We start from the raw sequence: 25,418 nt of genomic DNA, 5'->3' as shown, positions 1-25,418 counted from the left end.
CATTTATGAAGTCCCTAACACAGAACTCTGATTTTTCAGTTAATTTGTAGTCCCATTTTAATTTCGGCTCTTTTTTTTTTTTGTTATTACTAATGATAATTTTGATTAATATAGTGCCACTCTACTTATTTTTTAGTTCATCTTCAAAATGCTTGTTAAATCTTCCAGTGCAGGGGACATACACACACACACACACACACACACACATCTATATCTATATCTATCTATCTATAGATAGATAGATATAGATTAGATATATATAAGATCTTCAAAAACCTGATAATATCTAATTTTTCATTTTTCTGACACTGTTGGTATAGCTGAATAATCCATGGCCAGGTATAAAAACAGACATATGTACTTATGGAATAATTTAGTCATAATTTCTAAATATAAACTAGAATTTTGGGAATCCTTGCTCAGCAACAGACTAACTTCCTAGGTACGTTAATGAGATTCATCTACTCTAACTAAAGGTTTTCAACACTGCACAGTCCAAATATAAAGTAATTACTATTTTTACTTCTTTTTGTAGTTAGTAGAATAAAATTGCTATTTTTCTAAATTATATAAAATTAATACACTGAGATATGTTCCTCTGCATCTACTTAGAGCTACTCCCTCACATTAGAATCATGGAATCACAGAAGGGTTTGTGTTGGAAGGGACCCTAAGCATCATGTAGCTCCAAACTCCCTGCCATGGGCACGGATTCCTTACACCAGATCATGTTGCTCAAAGTCCCACCCAAGCAGACCTTGAACATTTCCATTGATGGGGCATCCACAGCTTCTCTGGGCAGCTCAAACCTTACCAACTTCTTAATATGCCATTCTCCCTTGACCTGTCACATGTCCTTGTAAAAAGTTCCTCTCCAGCTTTTTGGGGGGCCCCTTTAAGGTACTGGAAGGTTCTCTAAGGTCTTCCCAAACCCTTCCCCAGGAGGTAAAACCCCAGCTCTTTCACCCTGTCTTCATAGCAGAAGGGCTCCAGCCCTCTGATCATCCTGGTGGCCCCTCTCTGGACTCACTCTAACAGGTCCATGTCCTTCTTATGTTGGGAACCCCAGAACTGGATGCAGTACTCCCAAAAAGGTATTACAAGGATGGAAGAGTGTGGCAGAATCCCCTCTGTCACGCTGCTGGCCACACTGCTTTTGATGCAGCCCAGAACGTTTGTGGCTTTCTGACTCCAAGCACACATTGCTGGCTTATGTTGAGCTTCTCATCAACCAGCACCTCCAAAGTCTTTCCCTTAGGACTGCTCTCAATATGAGCAATAACTTCTTCAAATTGGGAACTATCTTGCTTACCTTAAGATCAATTATCTAAATCTAACACATCCATCCTGGGCTCCTTTTATAGTATTTGGAAAGAAAGTTTTCCTTTAAAGAGTAATTCACCTTGTTTTCAAATATGTGTCAATAATATGAATTATCCTCTAAAAATATTTTATCTCTACCCTGTGAGTCTTATGGGTATCTACTGCTAGGTTAGTGGTAGACAACTGGCTTTTAGATTTCTAAGCTAGGGTGATGTGGATGTGTGAGAAAGTATGGATGCGGCCCAGTCACAGCAGAAAAGAGAGTTGAGACAGCAACGTGGAAGCAAGGCAAAGAAAATACTGAAAACTGTTGTCTTGGTTTGGAAAGACAGGTGTCTGTTAAGGAAGGAAGGAGCCTCTCCTGAAATGGAAAATGTAAACCCCCTCCTTCCAAATTGTTATAATTTTGAAATTGCTATAATTTTGAAATTAAGGACCTCTCAAGCAAAGATATAGGAGCAGGAATAACAGTTCTTTATTAGGGAAGAAAATTTTTAAAAAACAAAATAAACAGTGCAGTAATACAAAATAACACTGACAGAGTCAGAATACAACCTGACACCCTGTTGGACAGGGTGTTGGTAGCAGTCTAATTGGAATTGTGGCTGCAGTCCTTCTGGAGTGACAGGTGTGGTTCTGTTGAAGCAGTGATCCTGTAGAAGGGTGTAGTCTTCCTCTGAAGAGGCAGTGCAGGTGCAGACAGGTCTGTTCTTCCTCTGGGAATCCAGTGGGAAAGGGCTGCTCCTCTGGAATCCAGTGGAAAAGGCTGGCTGTGGTCTTCCAAATCTCTGATTATATCCAGGTAGGAATGTTTGGCTTCTCCCTCTGGGTGGAGCTTCTCCCATTGGGATGATGTAATTTTTACCAGTCATCAGAGAGATTCAGTGGCCCATTAAAAGATGATATCTCCCTGGACGGAGGATGAGTTGTGGAAGAGATAAAGAAATCTGCCCAATTAACAGAAGATAAATGCCTCACTTCTAACAGATAGGAAAACAATAGCCCTATTACCAACCTAAGACAACTGTGCAAAGGTCCCTTAACTGCTTTTATGTAAGAGTTACAAATAGAGGTGGATATTTATACCTTCACCTTCTGTGAGGTACAGGACTAAGTTTTGTCTACTGCTGGATGCAGCTAATGAGAAGGGCTGTTCTGGTTCTCTAACTGCAAGTATTTTTCATGTTCACATGTTTGCCTACTAAAATACTGAGTTGCATAATTCACTTTATTTTGACTACTTGTTTGTATTTTGTTGGTTTTTTTTTCTTTTTTTAAAGTCTAGCCATTTTACAGTTTGCTACTTTAGAAGGTGTTGGGCTATTTTCCATAAAAAACAAATCAGTTTCAACTCTTTTACAATGTATTTTATCATGTATTAGGAGGACATACATAAAATATTGTGAGTAGGACAGTTTTCATTAGAAGAATTAGATTTATTTTCCTTCTTGGTTTCACAGGGTTGAAACCTACCATTTTTCTGACCATGAAAATATGAAAATTCCATTTTCTAAGGCTATTCATAGAAGAGGTGATTTAAACTTGGTGCATTCGAGTACAGGCTGTTACTGTTTGAAAGAGGGTCTTAACACTAAGAAGAAAATTTATGTTTAAAGAGATCAGATTGTGTTATATTATGATACCCTTGTAACTAGTGATACTTAAAACTTTGTATTTCTAATATATTTTTCAGCATCTGAAAAGAGAGGAGGATTTGAGTAAATCTAAATAAATAAAATAAATTCTTCACAATAGTCTCTTGAGTGCTGAATCAAATTGGTACTTAACTTTTTCTCGGGTAGTAGAATATAAGCCTTTTTTCTATTATGTCTCTTTTTTGCTTCTACACCCCTTTTTCCACTGACTGTAATTTTCATTATCAGTAGTAGAGTAGGGAGTATTTCCTCCTGAAATGAGTCTTGCAAATGCTAATTTCAGATGCTGTTCTGAGATTCTACTAAGAGTTTTTCCAGTCTTCCCTTTTGTGGGGCAGCAAATACTTTGAAAAGCTCATTTTCAAATCAGTTTTTTTTTTAATTGAGCTCTATTTGAAATTTTTACTTATCAGCTTTTTTTGTTATTATTTTTTAACTCTAAACAATATCAAAACTCATTAAAATCGCTAATAAACATTCTTAGTGTCACTGCAGCTTCAGATGTATATTTCTGTTCTTTTATCTTGCATCCAAGATGTATCATTGTAGGGCCAGAGCAAATCCTAGTCACTGGAAGACTCACTGTCCTTTCTTTTGCCACAAAGTAAAGAGGTTTTGTTGGCCTTTTTTTATGTTTTGGAAAGTTGTTTTATTAAGAAATATCTGAGATAAAGGTAGCCTGGCATAAAAACCTAGCCTAGAAATGGCTGTCAGCTTGAATATTTCTAATAGTTGCCCATTGCATATTTCTCAGTTCATTGTAGGCTTTTTCTTCTGAATGGTGGTGGCAGTTACTATGGGACAAAAAGACTTCCACACAGGAAAAGTTTGGTTGGTTTGTATTTATAGAAGCACTAGTAGACCTAAAAAGTGCATGAATGCTGACTCTAGTAAAAAATTACACTGCATTTGGGGAAGGCATCCTGAGTTCTTGTCTCTGGATCTATACAGAACTGCTTTTGGAGCACCATCCTCATCACACATAGAGCAGAATATGTGAATTTGGACACCCTCAGACTCACAGCTTCTGATCTCAACAGTGTCTAGGTGGGAGCTGGGTACTTCATATCTCAAAGTGCGTGTCCAAGAAATATTTTCAAACATTAAAGTTGTAGGTTCTTGGTATCTGAAGGTTAAAGAAGAGAAAACTGTTCAGTGAGTTTAATGCACTTCAAGGATGTGAAAGGAGCTGTTTTGAGTCTCAGTTCTAGATACCTACAGGTGTGGTGTCTGGGTACAATATATTGTATTAAACTTTAAAAACATGCTGGTATGTTACTTACACAAAGACTTCACCTGTAGGATTATAAAATAATTTTCATACAGATCGGCACAAATAAAAGAACTTTATCCAAAAAATACTTTCTGTTCATGAAACGTACATTGTGCTTTTTTACTTTGTTTTCCAGCCATTCCACTTGAACCATTTGCACTGTATTGACCTGTTCTGAGCCTTGAGGGAGACTGTTTAAGTCTGTAACATGAACCCACAGTGGTGTCAAATATTAATAAGTGTTCTCTGCCCTGCTGATGCTGAACGTTGATCCACCTGAGGCATCAAGAAACTGTGAGAGCTAATTTGTAATTGTTCCCTTTCCTGTTCTCTCACATGGTTGGGTAAGCAGGCTGAAATGTCTGTCCTCTAGCTATTTGACTTCATATAGGCACTCCCATCACCCTCATCTTCGCAGTAGCAGGATCCCACCCAGTAGCATACTAATCAATGTGACTAACATCTGTCTCCTGGGGTGCATTGTTTCTCTCATCCTGTCCCCCGAAGCAAGATTGTGTATTTAGCTATATAATGTTAAATATATCACTGTCATCTCCAGGGATATGTTTTTAGCTGTACTTTTTGCTATTGAGTTCATACTAATGCAGGCAAGTCAAAACGGTGCACTACCACCCAAAATGGAAGATGATGGGGTTTGTGTAGACTTCAGATTCTGGGAAAGGCCATTCCCAGTTAGAAAATGGACACCCTCTTCTGCCCAGAAAGGCTTTGCCTTACTACAGCTGACACAGTAAAATCACCATGCTGAGTCCTGTCCTTCCTTCAGGACTTAGAGCACCACAGGGATGAAACCTCCCACCTGGAATCCACACTTACCCTCACTGCTGGGTAGCCCAGATGAACAGGCAAATTTAATATGCTTAACCTAAGGAAACAACTGAATGCTTCCTCCATAGAATATTTTCTTGAATTTAGGAATGCCACTGAAGTCTTATTTAATACCACTAGGGAGTTTAATTAGCAGAAATAATAAAGTACCAAACTAACTGTACTTTGAGTGGTTATGATAGTGTAATAGAGTGATTGTTTATTGGACTGGTGTTATTTTGGAGCTGCCTCATGCTGTCCTTTCTCTCCCAACATGACTAAATTTTGCATGGCTTATGGGAGGAAAAATTGCCTTTTGCTGTAATTAATATTGAGTCAAAGTTTCATTTCACCTGTAGGTATTTATAGAACCATTTATGTAACAAACTGCTTGGAAATTGTTGGTTTTATTATTCATTCATCTGTATTCCACACAGATCCCACTGAAGCACTGTGGTTTGGACAATGCTGATAAACCGCAGTTTATCAGTGAATAAACTGAGTTCTTAAATGAGCGACTGATTTCTTTATTCTTGCAATGTACAGGTTGCTCTTCACGATTTACAATTCTCTTCAGTCAGCTGCGTGTTTCACATTATCGTGGGCAAACATGACATGCACATGATGCAATTTATTTTTACAGCTTGATAACATGCTTTGATTTATCACTCTTCTAAGCTGTGGTGTTCTGTTTTTCCCTTAGGGATACGATGATGGATATGGGGGTGAATATGATGATCCAAGCTATGAGGCATATGATAACAGTTATACCACCCAAACACAAAGGTAAGCATTTGTGCTTTTACATCATTTCTCCAAAGTACACTTTGTTATCTTCGTTTTTCATGTAAATTTCCTGGTTTATTTTCCACATTAAATTTTACAAAATCTCTGAGTACTTAGAAGTAAAATGAAAGTTATGACAGTCCGAATTTATATACAGAGATGAAGTAAAAATGTAAGCAGCTATGCTTTTAAAATTGGTGCAAATTAATTGTATTTTTTTTTAACAAGCAATTACATAATTTTCTTATTTGATGTTATTTGTCCCCTTTTTTTATTCTTTACTGATGATAAGTTGTGAAGGGTATCTCATACTTACGGCTTTTACAAAGTTTTGAAAAAAAACAGAAGAAAATTTTAAAAATATTTGTGATGGTCACCTGTTTCTGGTTGGCATCCACCATCCAGGTAAACTATAGAAGGAAATTACATGCCAGAAGTAAGGCTGAAACTATCTGTTTTCAACCAATTATTTTCTAAGCAACTCTCAGAATTTATAAGTTTGGAAAAATATTTTTGTCCTTGTGATGTGGAATAATAGGAAAAGGCTACATTCACATCTTACATTGATTTGTGTGAATGAGATGAGGCAACAAAAATTATCCCTTTTTTGTATACATACCTCACGCTTCCATTAATTTGACAGTCAGTGCATGTTTATTAAATACGGAATGGCATCTTTTTCACATTTAAGTTAAAGGAAAACAAGGTCTTTCAACCAGTTATTCAGAAAGTGGTCTTATGCATTACTGAAAGTACTTGTAAGGTTTTAGAAAGGCAAATGAAATTTTAGCAAGAAAAGACACAGATTTAACTAAGTTAGTGTGTTTCTCACTGAGCAAGAAAGTGATGTATACATACTGAGTTCTACACTCCAAAGGCCAGAGGACTTTAAACTTGATTTTTTGTTTAGCCATCTTTTTCACTGAATGCTTTGCTGCTGTTAATGCCTTTCAGAATTACATTCAGCTCCAGAACTGCTGTAGTGATTGATCCTTCAGTGGATAAAAAATATTTTATAAGTATTTTTATATCCAGTGCAGTATATTTAAAAGGATTTGTCACACCTAAATGCGAACCCCATCAAGTATACTTTAACACTTTCAAGTAATTATACTTTACTAGCTGCATCCGTCATGTCATTGTGTAGGAAGGTATTCTTGTTGTCAAATGTACTTCAACTTTTTTTAGAACAATTCAGTTCCTTTTTTGCTACAAGTGTGAATTGCTTCTGATGTAAAAACAATAATTAGTTGGAAATATCTTGATATGCCATTGCTTTATAATGTCTGAATTAACCTGTAATTTCTTTTCAAGTTGAAGTCCCAGGGAACTAAATGACAAATATATCAACTTTATGAGGAGTGTATTATAATGCAGCTAGAACTAGTAGTGATAATTTGGTACAAGAGAGAAAATTTATAGTCACATAATTTAGTCAATTACACAGCTTTTAAGTTTAGTCATCAGATATGTTTTCTACTAATTGGAGCTACTTCCAGGATACCTAATCTGTTTAAAATCTGCAACTAAAATATTTCCTTTTGAAATATAAGACAAGACATGTGGTCATACTTACCCATGTTGAGTGGCACTTAATGCCTCAAGTAGCCTATTGATTTCAAAGAGAGCACTTTCAGAGCTACATGCTTCTTGTTTCAAAGATTGAAAGTTTAAATGGACCATTAAATACGCAATTTCTATTTCTGCACCTTATTGGCCATTTAGCTTCATAGAAATGCCTGCTTACTGAACAAAAAATAAAAATAATACAATACAATGAAAAGAGTGTGCCCAAAATATTTGGTTAGATGCGTATTTCAAAATGTTTTCTCCAAGTCTCAGATCTTGCTTAGTAGTATAGTCCAGTCATATGAGTCATACCACGTGCACACCTAACAAATAATGTAAGTAGTACTGCTCCAAAGTACTTACTCATCCAGTGTGTCATTTAAGGGAAAAAAAATTAACAAAAACTTGGCAATAGTGTCTGTGCTCAACCAGGAAATTATCATTGCTTTCCTCTGCAGGGATTGACTGAAATTCTAAAGCATGAGATGAGAAGCAATTGTAGTTAGTGGCTTAATGCAGAGTACCAAGATTTCTGTTCATGTTAAGGGCTGAGTTTCCCATTGCTTTTTATGGCTTATTAGGGACTCAATGTGGAAATTCTTAGAGTGGTACATACTTTTGTCCGACTATCTGTCTTGCTGTGCGTGTTGGCCAAGCCTTGTTCTCTTCATTGCTTCAAAAAAACATGTTAGGGTGGAGGGTCATGAACAGACAGGGTGGATGGTCTGAGCTCAGGCTGACTTTGGTGTGCTTTAGAGCAGAGCTCATAGTAAGTCATACCTTGCTCCCCTGCTCATGCCATGCATGGAGTGAAGATAGAGTTTGGGCAGCCTGCCACCACACCCCTGTTATCCCTGCCTTTGTCTTCCATATCCTGTATCTACTTCCCATTTGCCAGAGTCTTTCTGCTCATATACGCTTTGTTTAGGGGGCCTTAGTCCTTTGTTGTCCAAGGGTCTGATTTAGAATTTTGCTAACTAAGCTCTGCCAACAGCAGAGAAAACGAGCACAGTATCGACATGCACAGTGCTGCAACATAAGATTATGGTTCAGTATTAGGAGCACCACAATCACCAATCCCCAAGACCATTCAGATCCTGTACTTCAGTGTACAATTATCTAAAAATGTGTAGTAAAAGTCAGGGATGGTATTGCAGGTCCAACAATACACTTGGTATAGGTCCTTCTCTAATGGACTTCTCTAATGAACTTCTCCAGACAGAAAGCTCTGTCTGTCCTTCATGACAGCAGTCTGATTTTTAGGCTGAAACTAAGGGGATGGGGTCACCTGTGGAAGAGGTCATGACAGAGTCTCAGAATCAGGCTGGAATGAAACCCACAGTAAGTCTGCCTGTCTGAACAAGCTAAGAGGCGTCTCAAGCACACTTTGAAATGGAGCAAAGAAGCAACTTGAAGAAAGAGAAAAGCAGGACTCTCACTATGGTAAGTGCTACCTGCACCTTATTAAGATGGGGAGGCTTATTTTAGAAATAAGAGAATTATAGGTTATGACAGTCTATATTTCATGGAAGTATGTCTTGCTTTAAATAGCAGAAGATGTATTTGTAAAGCCATTTTCCCTCCTTATGTTCCTGTCGCATAATGACAACCCAGAACACAAGATCGAACCTCAGGACAGATTTAAATGAACTATCTGTCCTTCCCAACTGAGTCTGTAAGCATTATTTGCAGGATTCTGTGAAAGACTACACATTTTCTGAGGACATTTAGAAACCCTACTCATTTTAGAAATTTTTTCATACAGATGTCAAAATACAGCTTTTTAAGGTAAATACAATGAATGCAAAAAGAATAAGGAAACAACCATATCAGTGGGGAGGAAAAGACAAGATCTAAAATACTTCCCATGGGCAATAATGCACTGTAATTTGAATTTCTTAATGATTTTGCTTTCCTGTCTCTTCCCCTCCATCCATATAATGTGAAGATGGATCTCATTGATAAGAATATCTGCCTGTCCAGACACACCAAGAGATATTCCGTAGTTGTTAAGTTTATACACTATTCTCTGTGTATTTGAAAGGAAGGCAGAGGACACTCAAAACCTTTCTGCCAACTAGATGTACCTCCCAAACCTCTAGTCTGGCAACTTTATTTAAAAAAATATAGACACAATGTACAAAATGGTAGAAGTGTTAATTTCCAACTCAGCTGTTACACAGAAAAGGTAGGAGAATCCTATTAGCTTTCAAAATGTAATGCAGTTTTTGATTTTCTTACCAGGAACTTTTAAGTGTGTTGATCTATCACCACTGTCCAGGACTCATGGGCTGAGATCACTAGATCACCAGAAGAAAAGAATGCGAAGTTTTGTGAGGAAATGTAGAAGATCAGCCTCTTTGGTTACTCAGAGATTGTTGGGAATCAGACTGTCCTGCATGCAAAGTGTGGCCAGACTTCTCAGCCAAGACCAACAGAATAATTTGGTGAAAATGGATCATTTGCTGATGAATTGCGATGGCCAACAGAGCCATCTTCAGCTCTGCTACCACATCTGCAGTCATCTCCACTGGCCTTTGTGTCTCTGCCAGCACCAACCATTTCATTTTAAAGATACCATGTCTCACAGCCAAAAGAGATACCAAGGAAGCCTGGGACTGACTGTCCAGTCATGGGATGAACCAGGAAGGGTATATTCTCTTTAATTCACTTGTGCTCAACTTACCCAGCCATACATAGTGTAAACAGTGGTGCCTAACAGGCATGAGCAAAGGAAGCCAAGGATTATCTGATGAAGCTTAAAATTTGAGTTTGATATTATTTCCCTGTTCCACAATGCCTGGCATGAGCAGTCATCCATGAATCCATTCTGTTTTTCGTGATCAGGTAGATGGTGTATTGGCAATGGCTTTCAGGTCTGGTTGCCTGGCTTTTTATTCTGCCTTTTTTCTGTATAGCTTTTCTTAAAAACATAGTTCAGCAGCGAAATGAGTTGTTGATGTGTGCTGTCTAAAGAAAGAAGGGCTGATGACTCCCACCTTGGGCTGTAAATAGACTTGTAAATATCAGGAAACCCATAACTTACTTTGACAAGAAGAATAAATAATTCAGTGATAAAAGACAGATGAAAATAGTGCACAACGTTGCTGTTACAGATTCCATCCCACAGCAGTACAAGACTTGTGATGGCATGTTGTCATCCTTGCTGTGACTGCAAGACAACATAGGTAAAAAGCATTTCTCATGCCTGTCTGCACCCAGCCTCACTAATAATGGTAACAGTAACCCAATTTTAGGACCTTAAAGCAATTCTTGGCAAAATATTTACTGTTAATCTTGCAAATAAGTTATGTAATGCTTTAGGCAGCAGTCCTCTGGGCAGACATTTCGTGCTGGTATGCCGATCATTTTGGCCAAAGAACTTCTTTTTGGTCTGTCAAACTCACACTTCAAGCCCATGCTGCATCTGCTGAGGAAATAAACAAACTTCTGTTTCTGACTGGAATTGCATTTTATAGGCCATGTCATCTCTGAATTTCCCCTCTAAGATATTAATGATAGTATAGAATCTAAGCTTTAACATAAAGAAAGATGGCACTAATATATCTGGAATAAATTCTAAGTAGTTCTTGCAAGATTCGAAGACTGACAAACATTGTGTTAGATAATTGCTAAAATGGAATTATCTTAGAGGATTGAAGAAGAAAAACAGATGCAGTAACAGAGAAATTCAAGTTGACTGCTACCTTTCACCGCACAGAATTGTGTTTAATTCAAAAGGTACAATAGTACCTAAAGCTGCACTGTTATGTGCAAAGTCCAGTTGGGCATCAGTTTCTCAATACTAGGAACAGAAGTAAAAGGACAAAAATGCTGCCTGTGTCTGCTATACTGCTATGGAAAATAGATGCTATGACCATATCAGTGTAGTTTTATCCCAGTAACTATCTGTCCATTCAGCCTCTAATAGGTGCTACATTCTTCTAATTACTCATACCGACAAAATTTCACAAGCATATTCAGCCACTGAAGTTGAATATATGACAAGTTACTGACTTTGAAAAGAAACTGTTTTCCCTGGTTTCTATCGCGAAGTTCATGTTATCTATTGTAAAGCTTGTGTTTATAGCTTCTTTTTTCTGCAGTGTGAGCTGCTAGTAGAGGAGCTTTAGGAATCACTTACTTATTTCTGATCTGATATGCAGGAGTACAACATGGACCACAGTTCAGTCTGTGTCACTTATGTGGCTTACAGTACAATCACATCAGTGCACAGCCATGCTGCAAAATTACTTAGGAAGAATATTTTATCTAATTGTATCTGAAAGAATTATTTGCATCAGCAGGATATATTTGCCTGAGCTCCAGTTCATCCTTGTTATCCTTTCTTGACCTCCAGATATCAAGGTACTATATGTACATGTTTCCAAAGATGAGTTTCTCAAAGTAGTGGTGCAAGTAAAATAACAAACTAGTACACTTGTAAAGACAACAGTATAAGGTTCAGCTTGCTGTACATGTTCCTTGGTGAACTCTATTCAGAAGTCCCACTGTTTTCAGGTACTTGCTCTGTGAAAAATTCCAGCAGATTAGTTGTGAACTATCCATAGTTAAATGAAAGAATTTTGTCCTTGGCTTAAAAACAATGGGTAGACAAGAATGGGAATAATCATTAATTGAATTAGTAGATTATTACATAGTTAAATGTTTTAGTGATATAAGCAGAGGTTTGCACACTTCTATCTCACTGTCAAAATATTACTATGTAGTAAAATACATTGACACATAAATATAGTAGAGGCTGTAGTAGGTATAATAGTTACATTGGTTCTTCTCAAACTTAGGTATTCATTATTATTTTCTCTACTATCCACTCTTTCACTTTTTAAGCACTGTGCATTGTATTTGTATTTTGTCATATTTAATTTTGGCTATGTGCTTATATCTGCCTGTCCATAAATAAAGATTTCCCTGTATTTTATTTCCAATCTGTTGAAATCAATCAAGGGAGGAAGCCTAGAATATGACATTTTATGTATCTTCACAGCAATCTACTTATGGCATTCATCATCAGAAACTGTTTTCAAATGCCACTTTTCATTTATTTGATTCGATGTGCAAAGTTGAGTCAAATTTCACTATTCTGAACTAGAGAAAAGTTTTTCCTCTAAAACTGTCTAGGATTCCTAAAATGCTGCATCATTCCCTTTGCAAATACTGTGTCTGCAGACATTTGGTATTATATGCTGAGATAGTTAGTCATAATTCTTTATCTATAGAAAATGACAGTGGAATGTAGAGTAGATAAATAGAAACTGCCATGTGAAATTAAATGGCAGATTGGTTTCTATTTCATATTTTGCAAAAAGTTCAGAAACCAAAGTAATCTTACAATTATGTTGGCTCTCCAGTCCTATGCTTGTATAACTTTACTGCCTTCATTGTTTATAATAGTTTAAAATTCATATTTTCAGTAGCACAAAATCAAACATATAAAAATGCTGGAGACAGTTGAATCTAGTTGAACTTCAGGCATGTTGTAAGGTACTAAATAAATCCAGGAGTATGGTAATGGAGATATTATCCTCTGTTAGAAATACTGGATACAATCAAAATTGAGCTTGCATAAAAAGGGAGACTTTATCCACTAAAATGCTCACCATATTATTCTATTAGTTCCAAAGAAGTATTGAGTAAAGGACAATATTTGTGATTTAAGACTGAATCCTCTAAGTTTCTGTATTCAAAAGATTTGTCATCTTCCCTATAGATACAATGCTCTATTAAGTAAAAATGTTCCAGTAAGTTTCAGATTCCTAGAAGGATTCTTTGTTTATTCACACATTTCCACTATGAGTTATTATTTTTTAATAATTTCGTATATTTTAATTCATGTGAATGCAGGTCTTGCTCACCTCTCTTCCAGGCAGAAGTATACTGCTTTATGTAAACAGCTTTTCTTTCACACAACTGTGTGTTAAATCCTGCTGGCTCCCTCCCTCATGTAGGAGGGAGAAGCTTTACAAACAGTCTTACATAAAACAACTGCAGTAACATTAGACTGCATCCTGTTAGCACAGGAACTGAATATTTGATTGTACCAGTTACTGATGTTGGAAGTTGGAAATGCCAAAGATTACTGAACAGAAATTATATAGGGAAAGAAGAGATAATTTTAGACCAAGAGTACACCGGATCCATTTGAGGATGTGAAAAAGAGATTTGTCTAAAGTATTGAATCCCACCTCTAAAATATTAAATCCCACTTCTAGGGGTCCTGGTGAGCTATCCTGGGCATTAGCTTGACTCAAGAATCTTGTCTAAAGGAAACCCTGACTGGGATATATCTCTAAGGAGTGATGAAGCTTCATTTATCTGTATCCATGTATAGATGCTGATTGCAAACTGTCAAAGGCTGGGAATCCCTCCTCAGAGAGTTCCAATCCCAAACCACAATATTGGTTCAGTCTCACATTGTTGATCTCTACAACACAAAGATGGAATTATCTCAAATTATTTTTACTTCTTTGAAGGCTAGTGTACAAGTTTTTAGCCTATTTCACTATGAGTCTGAACTGTGGAACTTAACTGGCATCAGCTGAATCCCTAGTTTAATTAATTCATGTATTTCACAAAAGAAGCCTAATTATTATGTAATGGCAGAGTTATAGTTCCAATGATTTATCAAAAGCCTCTAAATTGGCCAGCTTCTTCCCAAACATTTCCCAGTAAAATACTCTTATATTAACATATACTCTATCAGTTAAAAAGTACCATTAGGAAAGAAAAAAAAATGTTTTTACAGGAAAATATGATCTGCTAAATCTAAAATAACAGGTTTTACTCAAAGACTTTCCATTTCTTATGATCTTTTAGGACAGACTACAGAACACACTTCTGTACAGATTTGCTCGTTAGTGATGTTTAAAGATCAACTCTTTCTTGTACCTTTCCGCTTTGGCTTTAGAGAGCTCCTCGTATGTCTGCACCCATACTTGAGGATAAAAGCTTAGGTGCATCCTTCCCCCCAGAAAAAAACCTGAAGAACAAAAAGAGAGAAAGGAAGAACAAAACAAAAAAACCCCACACACAACCAAAAAGCACAAGGGAACAAGAAGTACTTCAATTCTTGCAGTGTTCTGCTGCCTTGTATTACTGCAGCTGTAAGAGCAGCCAGGGAGCCAGATGGTAATGTTGATAACCCAGGGTCTCTTGCAAGCAGCTTCCTGGAGGTGCAGGAAGAGATTGGTCAAAGGCTAATGCAGTCTATTCATTAATGTCATGTTTTCCTGTACCTAACCCCAGTGACCGCTGAGTGGTGAACATCACACTTCCCTTGGGTAGCTTGTTGACCCAAGAGTCAGGCTTTTGTGGCTTCAGTCTTAACACTTTTGTTTGTGGTTCTCAGCCTAAAGCACTTTTAAAGCGCTATTCGCTACAGGATTTTGAGCAAGCTGTGTGGCTTCCCCATGGGTGTTGACACAGCCAAACTGGAATTCATTTTTTTGCACTAATATCAATTTGAAAAAGTCCCAGTTAACAAGAGGTTAAAAGTCTTTGTTGGCTTTAAAGGTTGCCATTTAGATACAGTCTCTGTACTTGAGCCTTCATCATATAATAGGAGCCCTAGATAATGCAGGTTGGAAGGCACTAAAGGACCCTTACTTCTCAAAAAAAAAAAACAAGCATCTTGTGCTGGTTTGGGTTTGCATTTTTTCTGGAAACTGATCCAGCTTTACCAGCATGAAGAGAGAGAACAGATCATAGTTCATGGAAACTTTGATTTCAGATCTTTAAAATAAACATGTTCAAAAATATTAACCAAAATGAAAAGTTAAAAACAATAAACATAAATAGGAAAATATTATGAATATTTCTAGTATATGTAATCTCCATGGCCACAGAATAGGAATTAGGACAGGGTCATATATCTGTGTTGTAAATATTTCCTTTAGAGAAAAATAACGTCAGAGTTTCTCATATACAAACCAAATTAAACTACTTCTAAGATACGTACCCCTGTGTATGTAAATTTTTCCATGAGTGCTACCTGTATAAGGTTCCTAAAGTGTAAATCATAGTACATCAAGACCTCTATGTTTCAGAAATATGGTGTTAAAATATAGTGCAAGTAAAAGCTGAAAAGTTGGTAATGAATTAATCCTGTCTGCTTTATAAAATGCTTTGCATCCTGCTTTCAGGTAGGTGCATGTACTTTAAGTAAATTACACTTCATGTTGCTTGAAAGTAATGAATGCTAATGATAGATAATGGTGTTTTGTTTCCAATTAGCACTGCCAAGAGAGTCAGTGGTTTCTAGAGCTCATGATCACTATATTTTCCAGGAACAGTCTGAGAACTATAAAATTATATAAACAAGTATTATTTATGCTGAATGCATTTGCTGATTGCTTCCTTCTCAGTTGGTCATAATGCAAATGGAACTACATCTCTCTGTAGTTCAGTAATTTTAAAAAAAGAACCTCATGTTTGTAAAGCCATAATCTATCACATATTTTTTTATAAATATCACCCATTGTTTACTTTGCTGTAAAACAGAGGAAAATGTCTACAACTAAATGCATATAATAGATTATAATGACTATCCAGAGAGCTTTAAAATAAAGCAGATGAATGGATAAGCAGTCTGGCCCACAAAATATGAGTTTAAGTCTAGTATTTCATAGTAAGAAATAAGTTTTTTTCACTTACATATTCCTCAAAACACTTTTCAATGTGAGTTGGCAAGGAATTTGAAATGCCATTTTGGCTCAAATCTACAAAAAAGATGTTATATTCAGGGGAATAAAGTTGGAGGACTTAGTTGAGAATCATGTATTGTGCTATGAATTATGTGTTTTCAGGAATGTGTTAAGTATTGTGCTCACAGACATCAAATACACAGTGTGTAACAAATTACTTCCTTTTTATAGTTGTAATACAGATTGTTTCTTATTTTATGATTGCTTGTGTATTAACTTAGCATTCTGTTGATAGTCTATTTCAGTTCAGAATGTTCACTGCAGGATTTTTATCTCACATCCTTATTATCTCTATTTCTCAAATAAAAACATACAACACCAATAATGTAGCAATGAATCTTTTACCTGTTCTTGCAAGTCTTGTGTTCTGCTGGATGTTATGTTGATGGGTAATAGCTCCAGGCCCTCATCAGTGATCACTGAAAGCAGGACTGCTGTTGATAAGTTACTGGCCTTTGGATTGGCCTCCTTTTAAAGCTAACCTGTGGAGGCAGCTGCTTTGGTTTGCAAAAACCTATCAGGAAGAAGTATTAGCATCTTATCTGCTGGCAGAAGGTAGTAGTTCTTGTGTTTCTTTTCTTTTAGCATCACTCACTAGTCCAACACCCTCTACCCAGAAAAGCAGGCAATATGCCAAAATGCAGCTTCTAAAACTAGGTTTTCATACGGCTGTCTGCCAGAGCTGGGTGGTATGTCATGTGTCTGTTCTGAACAGTGCAAGTCATTTCTTACATCTAAGCCATGAGCTTTGTAGCTATGACTGGATAAATGATTTAACCTTGATGCTGCAGTGCTTTACTTCACCTTACATAATCCTGTAATTTCTTTTAATTGGCTACTAAAATGATTGTGAAATAGTACAGAATGAATATTGTGTTTTACAAATAAAAGATGTATTCTTCCTGTTTGTTTTTTGCACCATTTCAGTATAAGGGTTTGTCTATTTAGGTAATTAATTTTCAAGCAGCTGGATGGTTTCCATTATCTGGGAAGTCTTGACAGTGATTGTGCCCTACAGAGCTCGGTTGGCATTGGGAAAAGTTTTCACTGAAGTGTTCATTTCATTCATGTCATATTTATGTCCATATTCTGCAACTGCTTTACCAAATAAATTTCATCTCTCTGAGATACTGGTGTCATTGTAATTCACTCACATTAATGACTTCTGACTAAACTACTGAATTATAGTTAGATTTTCAGTTTAAAAAAAAAAAAAAAAAAAAAAAAAAAAAAAAAAAAAAAAAAAGAGGCCAAAACCAAAGTCCTGGACATTTATACATTTATAGCCAAAAACTCTGAGAGCTATCCCTAGCCATTCTGAGGATGACATGACCCAAGTAAAAACAATTTGACTGTCAGTTATCAGACACATGCAGTCAGTGTTCTCGAGTGAGGTAGAGAACATGAATGAATCATTCTCAGAAATTATTCCAGTAATAGTTATGGACAGCTATTAAGTTCAAGAAATTAAAAATGTGATTACAGGCTGTTTGTGAACAAAATTAAAATTAGTTTAAGAAAATAATTGTTATAGATTGCTTGATTATCTCTATTGCACTTCTGAAATATTTCTACTTGCACTCCACTGTCAAATAAGCTTCTCTCTCAAGTGTAAACTAATATTTTTAAAACAATAATCCGATATGGAAAATGGCCTGAGCAATAATGCTATAATTATAGCAATATTGAGCTTCTTGCCTGCTTCTCTTCATTTTGCAAGAGTCTATCTCACACAGTGTCCAGGGAAAAAAAACCACAGAAGTAACAACAACTAAAAACTATCAACACAGAAAGTGTTACATTTTCTGTTTGGTTCACTGCAGATTGAAGAAATACAATCTAGTGGAGTTCATGGAGTTTGCAGATTTTTCTGGGCAAAGACTGATTCTTGTATGCTTACCTGTTACCTGAGAATAGAAGTAGCCTGATCTTCCATTTGGTACCAGGTACCAAAAACGCAATACAAACTATAAACAATAATAGCAGTGAAGCAAAAATGTGAATAATTCCCTTTCCATTTAATTATGTCTCAGAGGCTGCATTTTCTGGATGCCACTCCACATAATAGCTGAGAATTGCTGATTATCAGGATGTAACTATCATCTGAAATATTTTGATAACATGTTAATATGGCTATACATAATTTTTGAAAACAGTGAAGAAGTGAGTTTAAGACTGTTAAGCATGATTTTGCACTCATAGACCCTCATTTTTATTTCAACTTATGTTTTATTGATCACTGTATAAAACTTTCCATGGGTGTCCAATAACTACATAAGGAAAAAGACTGTGGAGAATCAAATTTCTCTCTACAGGCAGTGGGAACATGCTTCTTCTTCAGGATCAAAGCTGGAAACCTGTCAGTGTTTTTGGTAAAGTTAAGTAGTTTATAGGCTCCACACCATACAATACAGTCAGCTTTGTGAAAACAAACCACGCTGAGTTTGGTAACACATAAATGTTTAGAATTACAGGTAAATGAGGATGACACCCCTTTTGTTGGTTTAACAACAGTGAATGATGCAGTGGTCTTTTTTCAGACCTCGTTTTGCAGATAGAATTTTTCTCAGTCTTTGTCACGTCTCCAGGTTTACATATTTAGAATCAAATTTGGTTTTTATGCTTAGTAGATAAGAAATGTTATGTACTGTACAATAGCTTTTATTGTCACTGATACATTTTCTTTCATATCTTTAAATATTCCCTATGCCTGAAACTAGCTGGACTAGGCTATGATGTCAAAGTGTTAAAATGGCTTTTATTTTGTGAGCTGTGTTTTTGTTTTGAGTTGGTCACCCATGATAATAGTGACATGGCTATCTGAATCTGTTACAGTGTGCCTGAATATTATGACTATGGTCACGGAGCAAGTGAAGAGGCGTATGACAGCTACGGTAAGGTCTCTTCTATCTTCTGCAAATGTGTGAAATCAAAGGAAAATATCTGTCACTGGCAATTCAGAAATTACTTCCATACACTTTTACTTATTTTTCTCATTTTACAAAGACCAAACAAAATAGGTTTGTGTAACTTTAGGGTGAGTTTTGACGTAGGACCAGAAAACTGGACTGATGAATTTCAATCAAAATTAAAAAGCCAGTTACAGTCACAGGTCAGTTTAACAGCAACACAAAAGTTTCTATTGGTGTTTGAGTATCTTTCACAGTGTTAAATTTCAGTCTGTTTGATTTGCCAACAATACTATGCATCCTCTGTTGTCATGTGCATCATTTCAACTAGCAAGGTTTGTGAGATTTAGAAATATATACTTAATCAAAGTGGAAAGAAGGAGAGGGTGCTTATCACCATGGGAACCCCTCATCCTACAAGATAAAGGAGCATCTCATGCCACACTAGGCACTATGAGTAGACAGAGGGCTGTAGTCTTTGCACTTGCCCACCAAGTCTGTGTCTGAGCTGGAGCAGTTCCACTCCATGGGTAGGGGGGCATGAAAGGAAGAGAAGTGTAGCTCCCATGAGTACAAACCATTTTCCAGATCTGTTTTTTGCTATTAGTGATATATTTCAATAACTGGAGTCTAGACCATGTTTTCCTATTAATATTTATCAGTACATTGTATCAGGTGGCACAGTCAATCTCACTCAGATTTTCACTGAAATAACAAGTCAGTTTAAAAAGTAACCCTAATATTCAGCAGAGCTTTCATGCCTGATTTACTGCTTCTGAAGTGTCCTAAGTCTACATAGTGACTTCCACAGCATTGTGAAAATGAGAGCTGCTGGAAATGATTCTGCAAGTGAAAGTTACACTGAGGGGTTATATAAGGGTTGCTGCTTGAAATAAATAATTTTATTCATGCAGCTGTGAAGCAAATGTCACTAATGCTAACTTGCAGTTTCCTTTGTATTGGTACAGAAATAGACATAAGTGAGATGTTGTCAAAGCAATTGCATTGCATAATCAGAAATAACATTTTTTTGTACAATCTGTTCTCGCAATGTATTTGGACGATACAATGTGCAGTCAAGCGCATATTCAATGCTAGGCAAGTAATAATAATAGCTTATCCATATCAGTGTGAGTGGTTCAGTTACCCTTTGTTTTGTTTCCTTTTTGCACATACATTTTTAATAGCTGTAGTGGAAGATCCTTCCTCCCATCTACAGATCCCCTTTCCACTGCTGTCCTGAATGCACTGCTAAGCTTTTAGGCAATACAGAAAAGAATAAACTGAGCTCAGCAGTAAGAATTACTCACTGTTGAACTTTTAATTACACTCCACCATGGTGAATCTCCATGTGTTTGGTCAAGACATTTAAAGCAGTGTCACTTTCCTTCCAATCCCTAATTTGTAAAACTAGAAGAATATTACTTGTTTTCCCAGCAGGGATTTTGAATGGACTAATTAGCTGAGGCTTACAAAGTGTTCACAGAGTGGCATCACGACTAAGTTTATGCTCTGCATGAAGCTCCTTCTTTTTTGTTTTCCTTTCAGCAGCTGAAACAAACCCAATATGCCTGGGTTTCCTTTGCTAGAGTTAAAATACATGGCTCATAACTGTGGACTTGCTTTGATTTTTGCTTGAACTATTTTCTGAGTTGGCATTTGCTTACAAAGATCTGTATTATCAATAACCTGGAATAAACTTAAAGTTGAATAATATTTCACATTGCAATTTTGCTAGTTTCTGATGGCAGATACATTTATATATAACTGTTTATGCTACTCTTGGCTCACTTACTTTAGGGGATTAGTAAATTTGCCAATTTAATGCCCTGGAAATATGTGCAGGAACTTCTGACATTCCCAAGTCATCACTATTTATCTGAGGAGGTAATCGGAGTACACAGAGCTATAGAGCTGTAGAATATATGCTTAACTTCCTCAGTTTCTGAGTTCTTTCTGCATACACTGATGTTCTCTCTGTATCTGATCTATCACCCCTTCTCATCCTCACTTAACTTTACCCTTATTCTCTGTTTCTAGTTCTCTACTTTTTCAGGATGTTTTGTAACTCACTGTGAGTCTCCTGAATCCATCCCACTGTATTAAATCAGCTACCCCTTCATTTTTCACCATTCTGCAGAAATTAAGTTTTTCTTTCATTTGAGTTCAATCTCACACCTTGTTTTGTCTTCCATAACAAGGCTATATTACTCCTTTACAATTCTTTCTGGCACACCTCTGTAATTCAAAATTCTCCCAAACTCTGAATAAGACCATAGACAAATGGTACATGAATGAAGTCTTGTTGTCAACTCTTAGGTGTTTCGTGCAACAACTTACCTTTTCTCCCTTATCCTTTTGAATAACAATATCTGAATTATCAAAAATTTACTTCAAATTTTTTTTTTTTTTTACTTTTTTCCATGCTTCCTCTTGCTTCCAACTTACCTTTAGGGAGGACAGTTTTCAATCCTGAGAAGGTTTTCTTTCATTTTTGTGAAGTAGATGGAATGAAATAGTAATGCTACTTCATACTTACAATGTTTTTAAAGAATAAAACAGAGTTCTCTGTAGCTTCTTGAGTATAGAGCACAATAGTACTCCTATATAAGCTGCCTGCTATGACTTTTCTTGCTATCTATACTCCTGAGAAGTAGCAGGCGGTTTATGTCTCATGGGTTCTTCTCTGCTCCTTTTAAAAGAACTTGTGAAGAATTCTGACTGGGGAAACTGTTTCCTCAGAAGATCATAAGATTTATGTATTTATGGGTTTTTCACAGTATGGTTCCAAAAATTAGAGGTGTGTTTCAGAGCAGAGCCCACCTGAACACCATTTAATTCTCAGGAAGTTCACATCTCTTTGATTAGATGGAAGTATAAACAAGGAGGAATCTAAGTCACTTGTCATAAGCTGGGCAAGATAGATTCCTAAATAGTATTCACTTCTGTAAGATCCATAACTTAACTGCCTTAACTCCTTGCTCAGTTTCTTTTTTGAAGGTTCGTAAGAATTTCATCCCCTCCAAATCCAACCAAGGCATCTCCCAAGACAATAGAATATCTTGTGAGTTGTCAGGGATGTATGTAAAATCACACTGCTTTCCATGACTAAGGGATGTTCCATGAATGAAAATTTGCAGTACAGAACCCCCTCATGATGTTAGACACTTAAGCTGTGTTGTGACTTGACATGCTTGTCACCCAGTCTTTCAGAAGGATCAAAAGAGAGACATTTCAAAGCATTCCCTGCAGCAGTCTCTGAGCATATGGAAATACAGTACTCAGGAACTATGAGATTCCTACAAATTTTTTATAAGATCAGGATTATACAGCTACTGCTAGAGAATTTTGAGGATCGCTGTTCTAGGCTGAGGAACATAAATTTGGGACATATGCCTGAAAATCTTGGGAATGTAACCCATTATAGGCTTCTTCATGTGAGTTGTAAAGAAATATTTTTAGAAGGCAGTTCAAAAATAAAAGGCCAGTCATTTAAAGTACTGTGCAAATTTTCAAAAATGTATAGCATCTCCACCTCTAATCACACTCAACAAACATGATACTTCTGTCACTGAAGGTTTTGATACCTGCAGATAAGTCTAAACTGGGGTAACAGTGTCATGTTAACTTGATGCTTATGTTTTAAAGGAGAAGGCATGAAATTGGATTAATTTATGAACAAAAGGTTTATATTCTTTGCTCTCATCATGTGTTAGTAATTTTATGGTTTCCCTTCTGGCACTGTCGTCATCTGAAGAGATATCTAGTGAAAACATGAATTTAATGATTTGTCTTACAAATAGATTAGAATAAAACATAAACCTAAAGTTTGGTAACTAAGAATCTTTGCTGCCCATATGTAAGGTAATGCCCAACTCCAAAAAGCATCTTCCCTGGAAAGGACCACTGTGAATAAAAAGCCCTTTGTTATCAATTCATGTTCTCATTTCTTTCTCCTTTTCCCTGTTTTTTGTTTTTAGAGGAAGCAGCATTCTTGATTCAAGTGCTGTGTTGTGTTAGGCCACATTAGAGAGATAACAAAGAGTATATGACTTGCAGACAAGGCAGAACCAAGAAGCTGTATTCATTACATCTGACATGCTTCACTGTTTTTTTCATCTGAATCCTGTTTTCCCCTTCTGCTGATCAGAGCATTCCAAACTTTGTTTATCAGTGGCTCTTTCTGTCTTAGCTCTCCCAAAGGCTGGAGACTCCAGTGGTGAGTTCTGCCAATTGCTGCTGCAGAAGGTTCAAGAGGCTTCTGCCCCTGCTTCCAAAGGGAGATTGCCACAGTAGTGAGAGTTGCCTCTTGTCAGATGCCACAGTTCACAGCCTGGTGCATATCCTGCCTAGTGTATTACCTGAAAATTATGGCCATTATGTTTTTATATCAGGTCATGAACTGCAGTATCTGAGAGACCAGTACACTCAGACTTCTTGTTGCTACTACTGAAAAAGCAGAAAACCTAGATAGAGAGTGAAAGGATACGTTGAAGTCTATAACCTCCTAAACCACCACAATTAAATTAGGATAACACCATCTGCCAACGGCCTTAGGCAAGAGTTAGAAAGTTTAATCTGTAGCTTGCCACCTACACAAAGAAGGAAGACATAAATGAACTCCAGTCACATTACTGCTGCTTTTCAGGAGAAGCTTGCAAGGCTTTTACTGCATGTTCTGCCGTTGCATTAAGGAGACATTAGTTAAATATTTTTTGTCTTCACCAAAAATTTTCAGCTGTTTAGATTTTCTTAAATGACCGTGGGTTTTTTTTATGCATATTCTACTCCAGTTTAGCATAAGGTACTTGTAAAGAACCAGGTACTTGGTTTTAGGATAATTCCATTTTTAATTAAAATTAGCGCATGTAACTGTCTGGTGTAATTCCTTTTAATGTAAGGCATCATTTAAGTTGTAAAATGCTGTCACAATGATTTAACTGTTTCACAAATAATTCCCTGCCAGTGGCTCCATATAAGAGCTTTGTAATTGTTATAACAATTAGTTTACTAAGTAATCCTCTACAGAGATGGCACTTCACAAACAAATTCTTCATAGACCTTTATAGCTAACAACTAAAAATGTACAGCAATATTCCACTACTCTTTTATTTTACTGTTTATTTTTTCATTCTATGTTTGTTCTAAAAGTGTTTCATCTAGTAAATTAAGTTTTTCTACAATTACAATAATAGTTTCTGCTGAACACATAAAAGTAAGTATATCATGATGAAATCAGCAGAGGAAAGCTTGTATGGAGGGTTCAAACCTCTAGAATTCTGATAAGGAGCTTGATTGAAGGGATGTTACCTTAGGAGACATGAATTCTCATACTTCATTAAAAGACATAAACATGCTCATGTCACAGAGAAACTCAAGGAACTGCCACCCTAGTGTGAAATAAACTCTCTATGACAATGACAAAATAAAATGAAGCTATGTCACAATGTATACAGAGAAAATATTTGTGAATTTTGGAAAAGCACTTCATACTAATTGCTATGCAGATGGAGATCTGAGGGTTTTTTAGCTGTTGAGTTCAAGGTCCTTCCTCATTTTTTATTAACTTTGGTATTGTAGATCATTGGTCCTAATATTCATTAAGGTCAGCATGCTAAGGATTTCTTGCCCTATTTTTTTCCTAGCCTAGTCTCATTTAAATATTCAAATGTAAGAAATCAAGTTCTCAAATAATTGATAGTGACTGATTTGCAGATGTAAGAGACGTAGGTCTGATTCTCATCTCTACAGTGTTTGACTTTACATGGCTTGTGATTACAATGTCTTTACCAACACTAATTAACAAAGTCTTACTAATGGGCAAAGATTTTTCATTTATATCATCTGAATGTATACATTTGGTGTCTCCTAGAAAATATTACGGCAACATACCAAAGAAAACTTTCCTTGGTGTCTGGGTCTTAAAATCATCATGGAATGAATAATAAAATCATAGAATGGTTTGGGTTTGAAGGGACCTTAAGGATCATGTAGTTTCAACCCACCTACCATGGATGAAGACACCTTTCACTGGACCAGGTTGCTCAGGGCTCCATCCAGTCTGCCTTGAATGCTGCTCTTATTAGGGCAATCACAACTTCTCTGGGTAACCTGTCCCATTGCTTCACAACCCTCACAGTAAAGAGTTTCTTCCTAATATCTACCCTAAACTTGCTCTCTTTCTGTTTAAATCTATTTCCCCTTCTCCTGTCACTACATACTCTTGTAAAAAGTCCCTCTCCATCTTTCCTGTAAGTTTCCTTCAGATACTGGAAGGCTGCAATTAGCTCACCCTTAAGCCTTCCCTTTTACAGGCTGAACAATCCCAATTCTTGTAGCTCTTCCTCACAGG

General features: G+C 36.6%; 1 protein-coding gene across 18 annotated transcripts in view; it reads left to right on the top strand.

Annotated features, from left to right (window-relative positions):
- KHDRBS2 (KH RNA binding domain containing, signal transduction associated 2) overlaps window positions 1-25,418 on the top strand; it is a 333,019-nt gene that overhangs the window by 267,679 nt on the left and 39,922 nt on the right. For 16 of the 18 annotated variants that reach the window (XR_010997053.1, XR_010997051.1, XR_010997052.1 and 13 more), the window contains 2 exons: window positions 5,783-5,865; window positions 18,993-19,051. Coding sequence is in view for 7 of the 18 variants with exons in the window: in XM_068183721.1 (XP_068039822.1) it covers window positions 5,783-5,865; window positions 18,993-19,051 (142 nt within the window). In the remaining 11 variants the exon portion in view is untranslated. Of the gene's footprint in view, window positions 1-5,782; window positions 5,866-8,656; window positions 8,884-9,678; window positions 11,334-18,992; window positions 19,052-25,418 lie in introns of those variants that run through there. The other 2 variants (XR_010997054.1, XM_068183725.1) reach the window with 2 other exon arrangements.

This window comes from Anomalospiza imberbis, chromosome 3, assembly GCF_031753505.1.
Source record: "Anomalospiza imberbis isolate Cuckoo-Finch-1a 21T00152 chromosome 3, ASM3175350v1, whole genome shotgun sequence".
In the NCBI taxonomy this organism is placed as follows: Eukaryota; Metazoa; Chordata; class Aves; order Passeriformes; family Viduidae; genus Anomalospiza; species Anomalospiza imberbis.
The sequence above is the reverse complement of the archived record's forward strand: the minus strand, read 5'-3'. Positions and strand labels throughout refer to the sequence as shown.